This window comes from Microtus pennsylvanicus, chromosome 11 (genome assembly GCF_037038515.1).
Source record: "Microtus pennsylvanicus isolate mMicPen1 chromosome 11, mMicPen1.hap1, whole genome shotgun sequence".
NCBI lineage: Eukaryota > Metazoa > Chordata > Mammalia > Rodentia > Cricetidae > Microtus > Microtus pennsylvanicus.
The window spans coordinates 39,303,987-39,322,160 of NC_134589.1; the positions used below are offsets into that span (position 1 = coordinate 39,303,987).

An 18,174-nucleotide genomic window follows, 5' to 3' on the forward strand; every position below is an offset into this window, starting at 1 on the left:
TCCAATACTGCAAAACTAAATGAAGTGTACACAAGGTGATGACTATACCTTCCTTACACATGATAGCAAAAAATATTCATGGCTTCTTTGCTTCCACCTCCCTCAGCCCACCAACAGGTAGAGAGAGCACTTTGTTCTCAGAGGGATTTAATGAACCCATTTCCACACACTGGACCTCCCAGGCTTAAGAATCCATTTACACAAAGCATTAACTCTGCTACTTCTACTGTCAGGCACACAAAGCATGTTTAAATGTCTAGAAAGACTAGCCATTTCACGGAAGAACGTCTCTGCTATGCACACAGTGGTGGTGAATTAAACCACACGCATAGCAATGGTTACAGTATCAGTTGTCTGCCAATTGTGGTCATTCCCTCCCTACTTCCCGCTTACACTATCTTCAGATCAGTTGACAAGCACAGGCCTATGCAACGCTCAGAAATAATTCAACAACTTTGAGTCCAAACATCATTTATGGGAAGCAAAAATCCCCATGAATTTCCACATGAAGTATATACAAAGTGCTAGCTTTACTAACTATTCTGTGATCTACTGGCAGCTTCTTTAATGAGACGATGAACATGTTGGACATATTTTTACATTATATACACTTCCACAGCCAAACAAAATGCACAAAACATCCAGGAACCCAGGATCTGTGAGGGCCACAGGATAAATGCATTAGCATATTGCCTTTTGCCACAATGTCCTTCCACTTCCTTCCAACCACCGAGCAAGCAAGAGAGGACCACTCTGATCCTGGGAGTGGTTTCACAACTCCATTCCCCAAAGACAGTATTTCATACAGATTTAGCAAGAACGCGCCTACACAGTGAAATTTTACTGCCTCTCCATCCAGTCAGGATTGGACGTGAGCAGCAAATGCGTGGCAGTTTGCGGTAAACCGCACATGTGTAACAATGGCAATAAATCAAAACGTCACAAAATACGCATGTCCTGGGCTGGAATCCTGCTCCCTACCACCACAGTGCACTAAAATGTTCAAAACTTTGGAAATCAGTCTTTCCTTGAAATATTATTGCCACATATAAAAATGTATTGATGTACTGTTTTCCTTGTGTGCTGGTAATCTCTAAGGGCCTGGCAAAGGCTCTAAACAGCATGCTTGTTATTACTGCGACCTCAAACACCATCCTGTCTGCTGGATCAGAGGGTCTGAGTGGTACAGCAGTTGCACAGCAGCCTGGACTTGCTGAAGAGCCTTCTTTTGTTCAGGGCCTAATGCAGAGCTAGCGGCTTTCCAGGTCGCTTGGTGGAAGAGCCGGAGTAGCACAGCCAATTGGAGAATGTGCTGTCTATAAAATCCAAGCAGACTCACTAAGTGTTGTGCTTCTTTCTTCGTGGTGGAAGAGGCCAGGTGCAATAACTTATCTTTCATCTTAGAAGGAATATTGCTGCATGCCCCACATCACTGGACTCCTGTTGTGGGAGCTACTTCCGCTCCTTCAGCCAATAGCCGGGGAGATACCAGCCCATTGAGACATGGTCTCTCTCTCTCTTTAAAAATAGCAGAGACTGCCCTCCACTAGTTCTCCTTCTTCCGGCTCTGCTTCTGGCTCTGCTTCCGGCTCCGCTTCCAGCTACTAGGTTTCTTTCCTGATCGCGCAGAGGGCTGTTGTCTGGGACGGTGATCTGTACGTTTTTTCCCCTTTAAATAAATAACCATTCTATTACTCATAATTCCGAACTGGTGTGGGATTGTTTGTGACTTACGCCTTCAGATTTCTAAGAATTTCACTGAAGTAGAAGGTCCTCAAAGTTTGGTTAGGTTTATTTCCCATCCTGTGATACACTTATGTGTCACCAACGAGTTCAAAGTGGTTGCTACATCCTGCTCATTTGGTCCAGTTGGCATAATGTCTTTAATATAGTACGTCAGTGTGATATTTTGTGGAAGAGATAGATGAGTTCTTTGTATATTTTGGAGGTCAGATCTCTGATGTGGGATTGATGAAGATCTTTTCCCATTCTCTAGACTGCCATTTTGTCTTGTTGACCATGTCCTAAGCTTTACAGAAGCTTTTCAGTTTCAGGAGGTTCAATTTATTAATTGTTTCTCTCAGTGTCTGTGATACTGGGGCTATATTTAGGAAGTGGTCTCCTGTGCCAATGCATTCAAGTGTACTTCCCACTTTCTCTTCTATCAGGTTCAGTGTGGCTAGCTTTATGTTGAGGTCTTTGTTCCATTTGGACTTGAATTTTGTGCATGGTGATAGTTATGGATCTATTTTCATTCTACATGTCGATATCCAGTTATGCCAGCACCATTTGTTAAATTTACTTTATTTTTTTCCATTTGATATTTTTTTGCTTCTTCGTAAAAAATCAGATGTTTGAAGGTGTGTTGATTAATATCCAGGCTTTCTATTCAGTTCCATTGATCCTCTTATCTATTTTTATGCCAATAACAGGCTATTTTCAGTACTGTAGCTCTGTAGTAGAGTTTGAAGTCAGGGATTGTGATGCCTCCAGAAGTTCTTTTATTGTACAGGATTGTTTTCACTATCCTGAGTTTTTTACTTTTCCATATGAAGTTGAGTACCATTCTTTTGAGGTCTTTGTAGAATTTTGCTGGGATTTTGATGAGCATTGCACTGAATCTGTAGATTGCTTTTGGCAAGATGACCATTTTTATTATGTTAATTCTACCTACCCAAGATCATGGGAGATCTTTGCACTTTTTGATGTCTTCTTCAATTTCCTTCTTCAAAGATTTAAAGTTCTTGTCATGCAAGTCTTCCACTTGTTTGGTTAGAGTTTCTCCGAGATATTTTATGCTATTTGTGGCTATTATGAAGGTTGTTGATTCTCTGATTTCTTTCTCAGCCCATTTATCATCTGTGTACAGGAGGGCTACTGATTTTTTTTTAGTTAATCTTGTATCCTGCTACATTACTGAAAGTGTTTATGAGTTGTAGAAGTTCCTTGGTAGAATTTTTGGGATCACTTATGTAAACTGTCATATCATCAGCAAATAGTGCGTGTTTGACTTCTTCTTTTCCAATTTGTATCACCTTGATCTCCTTTTGTTGTCTTAATGCTCTAGCTAGGACCTCAAGAACTTTATTGAATAGATACATAGAGAGCAGACAAGTGAACCTTGTCTTGTTCCTGATTTTAGTGGGATCCCTGGAAGTTTCTTTCCATTTAATTTGATGTTAGCTGTTTTTTTGTTTGTTTGTTTTTCTGCATATTGCCTTTATTATGTTAGGTATTTTCTTTGTATTCCTGTTCTCTCCATGACCTTTATCATGAAGGGATGTTGTATTTTGTTGAAAGCTTTTTTGGCATCTATTGAGATGATCATGTGGTTTTTATTTTTCAGTTTGTTTATATGGTGGATTATGTAGGCAGAGTTTTGTATGTTGAACCATCCCTGCATCTCTGGGATGAAGCTGACTTGATTATGATGGATGATGGTTCTGATCTGTTCTTGGATCGATTTGCCAGTATTTTAGCATCAATGTTCATGAGTGAGATTGGTCTGTAATTCATTTTCTTAGGAATGTCTTTCTGTGGTTTGGGTATCAGGGTAATTGTAGCCTCATAAAAAAGAGTTTGGCAATGTTCCTTCTGTTTCTATTGTGTGGAATAATTTGAGGAGTATTGGCATTAGTTCTTTTTTGAAATTCTTGTAGAATTCTGAGCTGAAACCATCTAGTAAGGACAATACTTTTTACACCCACATATATTAGTTTCATAACAAAGTGTGCATTCCAGAATAGTTAGAAAAAATGCCTTATTAATTGCTAGTACTAGGTCATGGGATATTTTATTAAAAAATAAAACTATGATTCTTACTTTTCACTATTTCTAAAAATCAATTACAGGTAGATTGTAGCCTGAACAGAATAATAGAAGTTGCTATAAGAATATGTGAAGATATGCCAGGCAATGATGGCACACACCTTTAATCCACTCAGGCAGCAGAGGCAAGCAGATCTCTGTGAGTTTGAGGCCAGCCTGGTCTACAAGAGCTAGTTTCAGGACAGACACCAAAATTACAAAGAAACCCTGTGTCAAACTCCCACCTCCAAAAAAAAAAAGAATATGTGAAGATATATCATATCCTTGCATGAGAAAATATTCTCTTAAACAGAAGACAAAGTTACTATTAATAACAGAAAATAGTTAAAAAAAACCTAAGCTATGTTGAAATCCTGAAACTCTTTCAGTAATTCTTAAGGAAGTGAAAAGGTGAACCCCAGACTGTGAGAACGCCCTACTCACTTGTCTGAGAAAGGAGTCTTAGTTGGAAAGTAGAAAATACTTCTTATTCAAAACATCCAGAAAATCTAATAAGAGGGAGTAAAAGATGTAGGTTTTAATTTCACAACATCAAATACTGAACATTCAAATAAACATTTGAGCAGATGCTCAACTTCATTAATCATGAGTGTAACATTGATTAAAACCAAAGTGAGATGATTGTCACACAAAACAGTGACTCAGCAAGCAAACTGAAGAGTGTGTTGCAATATCAGACACCCAACCCCCTCAACTTCCATCTCTGTGTCTTGTCTTTCTCTCTCTTCTTCTTCCTCTTCTTCTTCCTCTTCTTCTTCTTCTTCTTCTTCTTCTTCTTCTTCTTCTTCTTCTTCTTCTTCTTCTTCTTCTTCTTCTTCTTCTTCCTCTTCCTCTTCCTCTTCCTCTTCCTCTTCCTCTTCCTCTTCCTCTTCCTCTTCCTCTTCCTCTTCCTCTTCCTCTTCCTCTTCCTCTTCTTCTTCTTCTTCTTCTTCTTCTTCTTCTTCTTCTTCTTCTTCTCTACTTGAGATTAGCTTATTTCTGGATACCTTTATATTGAAGTGAATATTTTCTGGAAACAAATACATATCTCTGCAGAACAATTGTACAAAGGCAATAATCAGGACAAGATTGTGGATCCAGCATCATGAGATGATCAAAACAGCCCATTCATAATTTAATTAATGTCCCAGTAACATCTTTTATAGACCCAGGAGCCAACCCATGGTCTTGTGTTTCAAATAGCTGCCATGTCTCTTTAGTCCTCTTGACACTCCAGCTACTCAGTAGGATCTTCCTGGGTTTGAGTCTGGTTCCTGGGCCTGACTGGAGGGATGCTGTGCTCCTGATGGACTCTATCAGGAGGTATGTAGGCTCACAGTCCCGTTACTGGCTGTGTCAATTTCTGCATTGGTTAAAATCTTTGTAGCTCCCTCTTCTTATTAGCAATGCACATTAATTAGACCTTTTATTTCTTTAGTTATTATTAGTCATATCGTGGAGAGATACCTTTCTATGCCAATACTCCTAATCAGCTATTCACCCACTGGTTTGAGCGTTCGTTGATGATTCTTGGCTGAGTTAATTTTTACTTTCACACTACCAAAGGGTGATTTTAATAACTCTGTCATTCCTCCTCTCTCTGTGTCAGCTAGCATTATCTAAGTTAAGATCTTCCCTTCTCTGATTTTACTAAAGGGATTACAATGACTTATTTTGTACTTCAAACCTATTGTATTTATTTTGGTGAACGTATTTTCAAGGTTTGGCTAGTGTGAGCCTCTCCTCTTTGGTTCTTCCATGTTTTCACAGACCTCCTGCAGTTGTAAAGACTTTACTTCATTTCTTTGTGACATGACAAGATGCTACAACTCTGGAGCCAGGAATTTATCCCCAGGAACTTCTTGCTTCTTTAATAGAGAGTAGTATTTATATATTGGCTCTTGGTGTGCACATTGTCACAGATGTTTCATTGTTTCTACATGTTCTCAGTGAACATAACCAGTATATGCATATGTTAATATTCTCATGTATGCATGTATGTTTATATATATCTCTGGTTCTATTTCTGTCTGTCTGTCTGTCTATCTGACTCTCTCTCATCTATCTATCCATCCTTAAAACTATGAGTTCATACCCAAATTTCCAGTACTGGGCCAATGTCATAACATTTTTTAAACCTTCCAACTTCTTATACTTGTCTATGTCCTTTTCCAACCACAAGTGACTTATTTACCACTGTCTTTGATAAATGTTCTCATTTATTTTTTAACTCATTTCCCTGGTACCCTTTTCCTTGGTCAAGCGGCTAATGTAGTTACATGCTGGTTAGTTCTGATATGTGAGCTGCCCTGACTGTGAAGAGCCTGTTGTTAAGTCCCTGATCTTGGTCCCAGCTTTAGCTTTAGCTCTAGAAAACACACCCAACAGGTGCCCAAATGAGCCTGTGGCCCTGATCCCAGTTAATTGCTCTCTTAGATTCAGGCACTGACCAAGGAGGAGGTGAAATATTGACTGTGTTAAAAATGAATCAAGAAAACAAAATGTAGTTGAGGCCTTGTGTACAAACAGTTCACTTGGGAAGGTACCTTTGTGATCACTTCCTTCGTCACTGTATTTCATTCCTTCGTCACTGAGGAGGTGACGAAGTGAGATGGGGACACAGAAGATACTTGGTGTCTTGCCTTCTGAACAATGGTTTTGAATCATCTAAGTCTATAGAATGAATCCCAGAACCAGTCACTGAAAAGAGGAAATCAGAGGCATTTAAATGTCTACCAAAATGGCATCCTTTGGAAGGATGCTACCCAGAAAGAAACCCTTTTGGCTACTTTTCTGAGCTCTAGGCAAGTATATAGCCCAGGCTGCTCATGACCCAGCAAGTCACCCAGGATGGGCTTGTGGGAATAAATACGAGAAGTGAGAAGCACTAAGAACAGATGTTGAAAGAGTAGCGTGAGTCATAGCTTACACCATACTGCAGGCCCAGATCCAGGGTGAAATCAAAACATACCCAAGAGAATGCGTTTTAACTTAGTGACCTCCATGGCTCTGTGTCTTCTGTCCCCAGTTTGCATGGAGTGCATTGGAACACACAGATATGAATCACCTCATATAAAGGTGTAGATTTAAAAACTCTCATATTCAAGCCCAGGCACATAAAATACCAGTCACTTAAATAAGACTATGAACCACACACATTCTATTATATTCATTTATTAGAACACAGGTCAGTCTTATCTGACATAAACAACAAATCTCAGAATGCAGCTGTTGAAAATTTGAGTTGTGTCCTTTGCTGTATCCTGGTATCAGTCTGGGGTGAGTCTTCATGCCTTGGACATTTTGGACTTGTGGCCCCAATAGTTCATGAATCCTGAACTCTCATCTCTATGTTTAGTTTGACCTCGAGACTGTGGAAGAGAGGCTAAAAATCGGCTGAAGCCCCTTGGAGCACTCTCCCTTTGGTGCCCTGCTGTTATTTAGTTACTTTATTGCTCCAGGGCGTTAGTGAGAATTTTAGTGAAAACACCTTTCCAAGTAGGCGATACCTGACTTCGAGGTGGTTCTGATAAGTTGAGCCCCTTGGATGGGTTTAATGGCTTCACTACCAGGGCTTTAATCACCTTTTCTAACCCCAGTCAGCATATATGACCACCAAGAGACGTGACTACCGTGAAGGGTAAGGGTACAGGTGGAGGTCGTTAGCCAGACACCCCTTCGCTATGGGGGTGTTATTGCCACTTCTGGGTAAGGTGAGGGGAAAGCGTATTGCCCTAAGAGAACTAACCCAGTTTACACATCAACACATTACCCTGTGTTCTGTGTTTCCCTATGGCTGGAATCGTGGCGTCTCTCCACAGGGCCTGGCTGGACAAAGAAAAAAATTTTCCTTATGTATTTTATTTTTTTCTTCTATTAGAATATATATATATTACGGTTTTCCTTCCCTCTACTCCTCCCAGTTCCTGCTTCTGTCCCGCTCAGATCCACTCCCTTTCTGTTTCTCATTAGAAAACAAATGGGCTCCTAAGGGCTAATAATAAATGAAATATAAGACAAAAGCAAACACATTGGAATAGGACAAAATAAACAAATAGAAAGGAAAGAGCCCAAGAAAAGGCACAAGAAACAACTATCCACACAGAGACCCACTCATTCATACACTCGGGAATCCCTTAAAAACACAAAACTGGAAGGCATAGTATATATGTGAACTCGTAGAGTAAAAGAAGGGAGAAAGAGCAAAAAAATTAAGAAAGAAAGAATAAAATAAATAACGAAGGGAAGAAAGACAAAAGAAAAGTCAGTCAAGGAACCCCATAGATGCCACTGAATTTTTCTGTTGGGCATCAGCTGTGGGCATGCAGCCCACAGTAGCTAAGAGTACTTTGTTTCCTCAGTGAGACTTCTTTGGAGAAAACTAAACCTTCATTTGTACCTTTTTATCAGCAAGAGATACCTTCTGGGTTAGGAATAGGGGCATGTGTCCACTTCTTTCATTTCTAGGGCCTCGTCCACGCTGTGTGTGTGTAGACCTGTGCGGGCCTTGTGCACGCTGCCTCAGTCTCTGTGAGTTCGTATGTACATTGGCTCAGTTGTGTTTAGAAGGCCTCATTTCCTTGGTGTCCTCCACCCCCTTGGACCCTTAAACTCGATCTGCTTTCTCTTCCACAGGGTTCCCTGAGCTCAAGGGAGGGGATGTGATGGAGGCATACCTTTTAGGATTGAGTGTTCCAAGGTCTCCCACTCTCTGCTTGTTGTCCGGCTGTGGGTCTCCATATTTGTTCTCATTTACTGCAGCAGGAAGCTTCTCTGATGATGGCTGAGCAAGGCACAGATGTATGAGAATAGCAGAATGTCATTAGGAGCCATTTTAGTATTTCATTCCTTCATACATTAGTATTTGGTTTTCCATAGGTCCGTGGGCTATCTAGTCTCAGGTTGTTGGTCACCCGAGCAGGGTCAGGTCTGGGTTCCTTCTCCTGGAGTAGGCCCAATCCAAAGGCAAGAAAAGGCACAAGAAGCAGACACACACACAGATATTGGTTGGTTACTGGCACAAACCTTATGTTACCATTGCATTAACACACCTTACAGGCAGGGCACCAGTGTCAGAAGGGTTTGTAGCTGGGTTCGTATTAATGTTTCTTCTCTTGTAGTGTGCAGGGTACCTTCTAGTACCAAGAACAGTAGTTCCTAGGGGTGAAGGCTCTAGGTAGGCACTAGTTTGATTTCTCCACGTTCAATGAGATGTGTAGATGTTCTCTTTAGCAACAGAGTTTTGCTACCAGTTTGGAAAGCAACCTGCAACCTTAGGCTGAATTGTTCGGGGGCTCCCATGGGTCCTCTTTGGCCAACAACTCAATTAGATGTAACCCATTTCTGGTACTGGAAACTTCATATATCCATTTGTGACAAGATATCCAGTTGGTGCTCTGTCTCTCCTATTATTTGGCAATTTCATTTAAATAGATTTCACATATGGTTTAGGAAACTTGTCATATTAGATTGCCATACCACCCCCTCAAATAGCCCTTAATTTTAGCTGTCTCTCCCCACATTTCCCATTTATTACCCTCTTTCCCCCACCTCCCCACTTGAATTTTCTCTCTGATTCCATCCCCCTGGCCCCACCTATTCATAATTATATATTCTATTTCTCCAGTAAAGCCCCACCTCCTAATAGTGCCAATCCATTTGGTGACAATTTTATTTCAAATCACCTTAGGACCCGCAGATATTCAATCTGAAGTTCAAGAGCCCACTAAAGCCAGGCTGCAACTTTTTCTTCCTAATTTCCAGTCCCAATTCAGCTGTCTTCCAATTGTTCAGCTGGCAGGGGCTCCATGCCCTGGACCCCTGACCTCCTCTCTTTCCTGGAAGCTTGGAAGAGCCCAGTCTATTTCATTTCCATAACACTCACCTTCCTCCCAGAGAAGATGGGTAGGAGAATTATCCTCAGAAAAAAATCTCAAAGTGAAAGTGGAACACAGACCTCTAGTTTTCCTCAGAAGTCTGGTTTCACTCTTAAGATGCTAATCTGGGCTTGAAAAATCATTAAACGGAAAAACAAAACAAAACCCATGTTAGAGAGAAAAGGTCAGTAGACTGTTGCAAGAGGTCATGGGAGAGACTTTTTGTCAAGATAGGTATGATGAAAAGAGGAATGGGCTGGGTGGTGCGAGGGCTGGAGCTAGAGGGCTGGGGCCATAGACTCCCCAAATCTCAGTGGAGTCAAGCTACAAGGTATCCCCACAGAGTGGCCCTATATACCGTTAGCCACTGCTTCTGTGTTCCCTGTCCCAACTAAATTTGACTGGGTGCAAGGCATTTAAAAACATGTGCAGGCTAGTGAGGTGGCTCAGCAGGTCAAGGCTCTTGCTGCCACGTCTGAAGACCCAAGTTCCATTCCAGGAGCTCACATGGTAGAAAGATAGAACTAAAAGTTGCAGAGAGGACGTAGGAAGCATTTGAGTTGGCTATACAAACACTGACCTGGCAGATTTTTCTGGAAGGGACTAATTTACCCAGTTCCAGGAATTGGTCATTTAGTCACAGGAGGCTTTTAGTGGCAGATTCTGTAATGGCCTTTGATATCTGTCTGTCTATCTATCTATCTATCTATCTATCTATCTATCTATCTATCTATCATCTATCTATCTATCATCTATCTATCCATCCATCCATTCTTCCCTCCATCCATCCATTATATATACATATACGTACATATTTGAGACCAGGTGCCTCTGGGCAGTTGGTTTATGGCACATTTATGGCTATTGGGATAGGGTGCAGCCCAGCTCTGAGAAGTAGAAATTGAAATTTTATGGCAAACAGAGACTTAACTTGGTTACAGACTCAAATGGCTCCTAGTAGCATAATGGAAGCTAGCTGGTTTCTCACTTTCATTGTGTCTCTATAGCCAATCTTCCAGGTTAATTTAAATAGATTAATGGCATCAACTGACAAATCAGCTAAGTATGTTAGCATTTAAAGAAATTCCTGTCAGTTCTTATAAGTCTAGCATCTACTCTTTTTCTGACAAACACCTGTTATCTACTTCAAAAAAAAATACTAAGTATCCTATAAACATTAAGTAAAAAAGTGTCCGAAACATGTCTATAATAGAAAAACATATAATGCTGAAGCATACCATTAAACCTGGCAACTAAAACTCAGAACTGGTTACAGTGTTTCTACAATGAACTCCCAGAACAGGGAAAGCTAAAGAAATAAAAGAGAAACCAAGGAGATTTCCTCAGTGGGGAAAAGATGTAGCATCAAGAATTCTCTTCCACCTGGAAAAGACTATCAGGTAGGTCCAGCCATCTTCTGTTCTATGACTTGTAAGGAGAAAACCACTTAGCTCTGTATTTCTCTCCTCAAATTTGTACCGACTTCTGCTGGAGACACATCCTCCGGACTTCAGAAAAGCTGGGCGATGTTTATGTTCAATTACAGTGACAGCTGAGTACCTCAAGGACCCCTTCTGACAGAATTGCTAATTCTCAGATTTTCCATTTCTTAATTATCTTTAAGTTTAGATGCTTTGAAACCGGCCCAAGGCATCTGGCGTTTTCTTTAATACCTTCTAATTGACAAGCGTTCCGCCAGTCTTGGCTTCAGTAAGGTCCAGATGAAGATGTCGGGCTCTCATTTCCTCAACCTTTACTCTGTCTGTTTGCCTCCTCACACTTCAAATCTTACTTGAGCCAAGTCTTTTTGTTTGGAAAGGTTCCGTGATTCAGAGACAAAGCATGGAGTCAGTCTGATTAAGGACTATGATGACTGCCTTACTTTAGGGTTTCCAAAACACCATGATCAAAAGAAACTTGGGGAGGAAAGGATTCGTTCCATCTTACTCTTCCAGGTAACAGTCCGTCACTGAGGGAAGTCAGGGCAGGAACCTGGAGGTGAAAGCTGATGCAGAGACCACAGAGGAGTGCTGCTTATGGACTTTCTCTCCTTGGTTTGCTCTGCCTGCTTTCTTACAGCACCCGGTATCACAGTTCAGGGGTCGTCCCATCCACTGAGCACTCCCACATGGGTCATCAGTCAAATGCCCCACAGGCCAATCTCAGCTGAGGTTCCCTCTTTCCAAATAACTCTAGATTGTTTTGAGATGAGATAGAACTGCTGCAAGGTAGTTCACCAGAGACCACCACACTGACAATCTCTCTCTCTCTCTCTCTCTCTCTCTCTCTCTCTCTCTCTCTCTCTCTCTCTCTTAAATACAGGGTTACGCTGTGTAGCCCTGGCTGTCCTGAAACTCATTCTGTAGACCAGGCTAGACCAGGCTTGTCTCAAACTCAGAGATACATCTTGTCTCTGCTTCCCCAGTGATGGGATTAAAGACTTGTACTACCACTGCCTAGCCACACTGAAAATCTTGTCGTTTTTGTTTTTGTTTTGGCTTGTTTGTTTATTTTTTTCGAAACAGGTTTCTCTGTATACCTTTGGAACCTGTTCAGGAACTCACTCTGTAGAAGATCAGGCTGGCCTTAAACTCAGAGACTTAAAAATCCACCATCACTACCTGGCCACTCAGACAGTCTTTTTGTTTTGTTTGTTTTGTTTTTCTTCTTCTTCTTCTTCTTCTTCTTCTTCTTCTTCTTCTTCTTCTTCTTCTTCTTCTTCTTCTTCTTCTTCTTCTTCTTCTTCTTCTTCTTCTTCTTCCTCCTCCTCCTCCTCCTCCTCCTCTTCTTCTTCTTCTTCTTCTTCTTCTTCTCCTTCTCTTCCTCCTCCTCCTCCTCCTCCTCTTCCTCCTCCTCCTCCTCCTCCTCCTCCTCTTCCTCCTCCTCCTCCTCCTCCTCCTCCTCCTCCTCCTCCTCCTCCTCCTTCTTTTTTGGTTTGGTTTTTTGAGACAATCTTAAAGATGAAAAGAAAGTCTTTATCGCTGGCCAATGACTACATGGGGGAACTTGCCCAAATCATGCAGCCCTAAGCCTCACGGGTCTTTTCTTTGGTATACAAAACCCACATTGTGGGTGAGCACATGAGCACATTTCAATTACAAGAAACAGAACTACAGAAGCCAAAAACAATGTTAGCTCATTCAAGGACTTTTACTCAGAGACTTTCGGGAGTCCATTGACTTAGGCTTTGCTCCTGCTTTGGCAGGTGGGCAAGGTCTTGTTCCTATTTTGTCAAGAGCTGCCGCCTACTTGCTGGCTTTCAAGGCCTGAAAGGGTCTCCTAACATGGTGTCAGTTGTGCCAAGGTTTGGGGGCCTGCTACAAATCAATCCAGACAATGGCAGATGCAGAGGAGTTTTGATTGATAAAGACACGATTTCCTTCATTGATACTTTTACTTCTTTAGGCCTTGATGTGTTCTTGGTTATTTTAACTTTGGATATTGTGATTGTTTGGGTTGTCAACTTGCTATAACCTAGAATGTCCTTAGGAGGAACCTCAGTGGAGGGTGTCTGTATCTGACTGGCCTGTGGACATGTCTGATGTCTGGGAACTGTTTTCAGTGCTCTGATTGATACAGGATGATCCTCCCTAAGTACTTTCTGGCAGTGGCTGCCCTATGAAGAGATATGAAAGAGGAATTTTTTTTTCTTTCTTGGCCTTCATTCTCATTGGCAAGTTCATCTACCCTATTGTTGCTGGTGTTGATTCCTTTACTGTCATTAGAATTAGAGCCTTTCGGCTTCCACCATAGAATGAAGACCAGTGGTTCTCCAGGAATCCTCCAGGCTTTGCTATTGGATTGGAACCGCCAAGACACAGAGACAGTCATTGTTGGACTACTCTGACCAACCAGTGCAAGCCAATCTAGTGCATCTTCTTTCAATATGTATTCATTCTGCTGTCCCTGGCTCTCTAGAGAGCCATGACTAATACTAATACTGACAATGGTCCTATTGTGTGTTATGTGTAAGTATGTCAGACACCAAGGACATAGCTCTCTATGAATTAGGACGGAAAGTTTTTCATGGGGAAGTTAAGGTAAGCAAGCAAAGGGAACATCTTAGTAATTTGGACTCTACTTGGTTTGGGTTATGTATACCCCTCCCTCAAAGAGTATACTCCTGTAGCAACCTAGAACCCCCAAGTACAAAATGCTCTAAATGATGAAATAAATTTCTTTGCTTAGTAACCCTTTTTAAGCTTTTCTTTCCAATTAAACACAAGCTGAAACACAATCTTGGGCTGATTGAGCCTAGATCCGTTTGTGGTGCATGACAATGAGGCAGAAATTTATTCTCAAGTGAACTTTGGGAGTGAATTCCCTATTTACCTTTCATGCTTATGTACACTGGGCTTGCATGTGCTAAAAAAGAAGGCGCATTATGGGAAGGGATAGGATAAGTGACCAAAGATTTATGTAACCCGAACCTGTCAACCAAAATAGAGCACCGTCTGAATTATATCTCTAGTAACCACATTTCTTCCCTTGAACCCCTTCAAATGAAACCCCAGACAATCAATTGGAACCCCTGTAAATCTTCCCTCATTGGCCTGCTCTCTGATAGTGATTTTATCTTCTCATCACTTTGCTTTGAATAAACATTTCCAGGGTACATTTGCAAATCTGTATGAGCTTTTATTTCAGTTATTCAGATAGGATGAATTCTGAATAATTCTGAAACAATCAGAATTATTTCAGGTAAGAGACAAGGACGAGGAAACACCCAGCCCGGATACCGTCTGCTTACAAGAACTCCGTGCCTAGAGAAGTTAGGGGAGAACTTCAGGCCTTGACTGTTTCTCAGTCCAGGTGTGAAGGGTTAGGCCTGCAGATTTGGGGACGTCTGGTCCAGGAACTTCATGTAATCATTGACCCACTTCTGTCTGGAGTCCGCACAGATCTCTTTACCCCGCTTGGTCTTGAAGCTGTGGAGAGATGGCGTCTTAGAAGTCGTGCTCAGGGCATCATCCATAGATCCCCAGACCTCAACCACTCTTGCTCCATAGACAAAGGAGCTGCTGGGAGGAGGAGAAGACGAGGAAGGGAGAAGGCAGAAGCCCTGATCTTGCTCTCCTAGTTGAAGCTATTTCATCTACTGGGTAAAGGGCCTGGGGAGGATCCCTCCAGGCTCCTGGAAAGGATACGTTCCTTCTTCCTCAGTCAGTTTCCACATGTCAGTAAGGAGCCACTCAGGCAGGGGGCCATATTTGTCTAATTCATTTGCCTGTGTGTCCTGACCACCCTCCCCGGAACCCTTCCTGGGTGTTCTGGGCAGTAATCACTTACATCACAGCTGCCAGGGGACACTGGGCGCTAGTATTTTGGTAACTCTGCAGCATCCTCAAGGGGATCTTCCGCTGGATCAGAATAAAGCAGCAAGAAACAGGAGGGGGCACCTCATCTGAAAGAGAAGGTCAGGGGATGTTACAGGGTACTCTCACAAAGGAAGATGAAGGATGGGTGTCTACCTAGGAGTCATGGATTCTGAATTCTGTATCTAGATTGTAGGGATACAATATGATCTAGGAGTTGATGTCCTCTGTCAAACTACAGGACTCCTCATTGATGTTTGTCTATAATGAGATCTGATTTACTGATCCAATATTTCTCATGTCGGAAAATAAGCTCTGAGAACTAGCTGTACATCACATTGCTGCTGTGGGCTTCACATCAACCTGCTTTTAGGCTCAGAAGCCTTATCAGTATCAACATGTGGCTGTTGTTCTGGAAGCCACTCAGGACCATGACCCCAGAGTGCTTCTTCCAGTTTTAATTCCTGTCATCCCTCTATTGCTTGAGATGTCCTCCTCACCCACAGAGCCATTTCTGGGCCACCTCTCCCAACAAGGCTCGGGAAATATCTGTAGTGCATGCATGCAGCATCTTGTTGTGAGACATCACAGTGTCTGGCCTCAGTGGTCTGAGCACTTGGCTCTGGCTAGCTATGACACAATGACTCTTTCTGATTTCTCCTGTAGTCTCAGTCTCTCCATCTTAAAACTGCAGTCCATGCTGCAGCTCTGGGATGCCTTGTGCTCACGTGTTAGTGCCCACAAATCATTACCTTAGAAGAGAAGATGCCTTACCTGTCTCAGCCAGCTCTCCTGGGCTGACAGTGACAGCTATGAGCAGCAGGCCCAGAAGCACCGCAGGGATCTTCATGTTGAAGACAAGGACTTTGGAGTGAAGGCTGGAGTCGTCTGGGTTGGACTAGCTCTTCTAATCTGGAGGTTCCACCTGCCTTTTATAGGAAGCAGAGAGCCTGACAGGGAGGGTGTTGCCTAATGAAAGATGAACGGAAGATCGGGGCTGCTCTGAGTAGGCATCAGATTATGAGGTGATTATCTAGAAGTCAGAAGGAAGCTCAGCATGTACCACTTTTTCCCCCCAGTTTAGACTGTGAAGTAGAAACCGAAAGGTTCGCATCTCAGGCCAGCAATATGGAGGAAGTGATACCACTGGCTCAGGGATTGTGATTTCTTTGAAATGGAAAAACATCTAGATGGAAGGAAGAATAGAAACTAAGGTAATTATGGAACAGAGAGAGGTCAGTGTTCTCCTTGGAGGCTGCTAGAAGGCTGGAGATAGGCTCAGTCTTTGCCTCTGGCTCCTTTTAAATGACAATGCTGCAACCCTTGGGTAGGTGAGCTCCTCAGAACACAGATGGGCTCCAAAGAGCCCCAGAAATGTGGTCAACTCAAGTCTGCAAGTTCTGTTCTTTCCTGCCTCCTCCTCCTTTCTCTTCTTATTACTAGGAATTTTACATGCCAGCCAGAGCCTTGCTGAAGTAAGAATTCTACCATTCAACTGCAACTATGCCACAGCCCTTCTTGTTAGGTATTTTTGATGTTGTTTGGGTTTTGAGATGAGGACTCATTTAGTAGAACTGGCTAGACGAGAGCTTACTTCTTCCTGAGGCTGTTCTTATTCTGTCATTCTCTGATATCAAACTAGCAAATGCTGCAAAATATAGAATTTCTTTACTATGTCTGAATCAGCCTACAAGTCTAAGAGAACTGGGAAGCATGTACTAACCCTGCAGTCGAGGGGATCCTGTAGTGGGTGCAATCCTGCAAGGGCACAGCAGCTTTTTGTCTGGGAACTTCTACTAACAATAACCTTATTGGTCAGGCATCCTATTCAGTGTGTATGGAGGCCAAATAGTGTCATCCCAACAATGCTAGGAAATCTCATGCCTTTGATCAAATCTAGGCAAGGCTTAGTAGGCAGGAAGAAAACCTTCAAGAGAGAAACATAGCTGGTAAAGCCACGTAGGAAGATATCTATAGATTATATCCAATATTTTGGTCGTCATGAGCTAATGGCTAACATTTTATGATTTTTCTTGGTTTTGCCCTCAGTCAGACACAGCATTGAAATGCAACACATAATAGTATATATCCAAAGTTGGAATAATCAAGAAGACTTCATGAAGTAAAGAAGTGAGGGAGTCAAATCTTTTCAGCTTGCCATAAATCATCCTGCTCCTTAAGCCAACTGCGTATTTTTACTGTGTCTACAGAACATTTTCCCATAATTAATATTCCCATAATTCAAGTAAGGCTTGAAGTTTGAGTTAGCAAACAGATATCATAACCATGATGAAACGAGGACACACTATCTCCACTTGAACCTTCACTAAAGCCATGATTATCATTGTCATTTAGAAGATAATAAAAAATTCCTAATGCCTTAAACAATTTTCAAAATATCTAAAAATGAAAAATAATTTAAGAAATAGAGAAAGCAAGAATCAGGAATGCTGTTGGAATTTTGAGCTGTTACTTGGGTGCTCAGTTGTCATTGTAGATGAAGGAGAATATCACCAAGCATTTCTGCAAACCACAGCTCCAGCAGAAGCTGGTACAAGTTTGAGGTGAAAAATTTGAACCAAAGAGTTTATACCTTTAGTATTAAATGCATATAGGACTTTATCATCTTAATAGTCAGAGCGCAAGAACAGACATATTGATTTATATATTGATGAAGACCGAGATATAAGGCCGTCTACTACAGACTTTTGACTCAGAGTCTGTAAATAAAGAAGAGGAAAGATGGCATCTTCAGTAACTGGTGCTGGTCAAACTGGATAGCTGCATGGAAAATACTCAAGCTTGATCATTATGTCTCACCATGTATATAACTCCAGGCCTTCAGCATAAGACCTGATACCATGAGATTAATAAAGGAGAAAGTAAGTGGTATCTTTGAACTCATAGACACAGGAAAAACCTTTCTTAACAGTTCTGGTAGTATAGACATTAAGACCAACAATTGATAAAAGGGATCACCTGAAACTAAAAACTGCTATACAGTAAAGAACGTAGTCATTCAAGTGAGACAGCAATCCACAGCACACGCAAAATATTTACATCTGAAAGAGGGCTAGTGTGCAGAATATAAAAAGAAGTAAAAAAAATCAAACATCAAGAAGACAGCCCAGTGAAAAGTAAGGGCAAGGCACTAAACAGAAAGTTCTCAAAAGATG

At 41.7% G+C, this 18,174-nt stretch overlaps 1 protein-coding gene across 1 annotated transcript; it reads right to left on the bottom strand.

Moving 5' to 3' along the window:
• Window positions 1–14,306: 14,306 nt before the first annotated feature.
• LOC142831882 (C-C motif chemokine 8-like) lies at window positions 14,307–15,968 on the bottom strand. The gene is made up of 3 exons (XM_075942304.1): window positions 15,773–15,968; window positions 14,973–15,087; window positions 14,307–14,611 (listed from the first exon to the last, which is right to left on the bottom strand). The coding sequence occupies exons 1-3, from the start codon at window positions 15,846–15,848 to the stop codon at window positions 14,506–14,508; spliced, it is 297 nt and encodes a 98-aa protein (XP_075798419.1). The 5' UTR covers window positions 15,849–15,968; the 3' UTR covers window positions 14,307–14,505.
• Window positions 15,969–18,174: the final 2,206 nt, after the last annotated feature.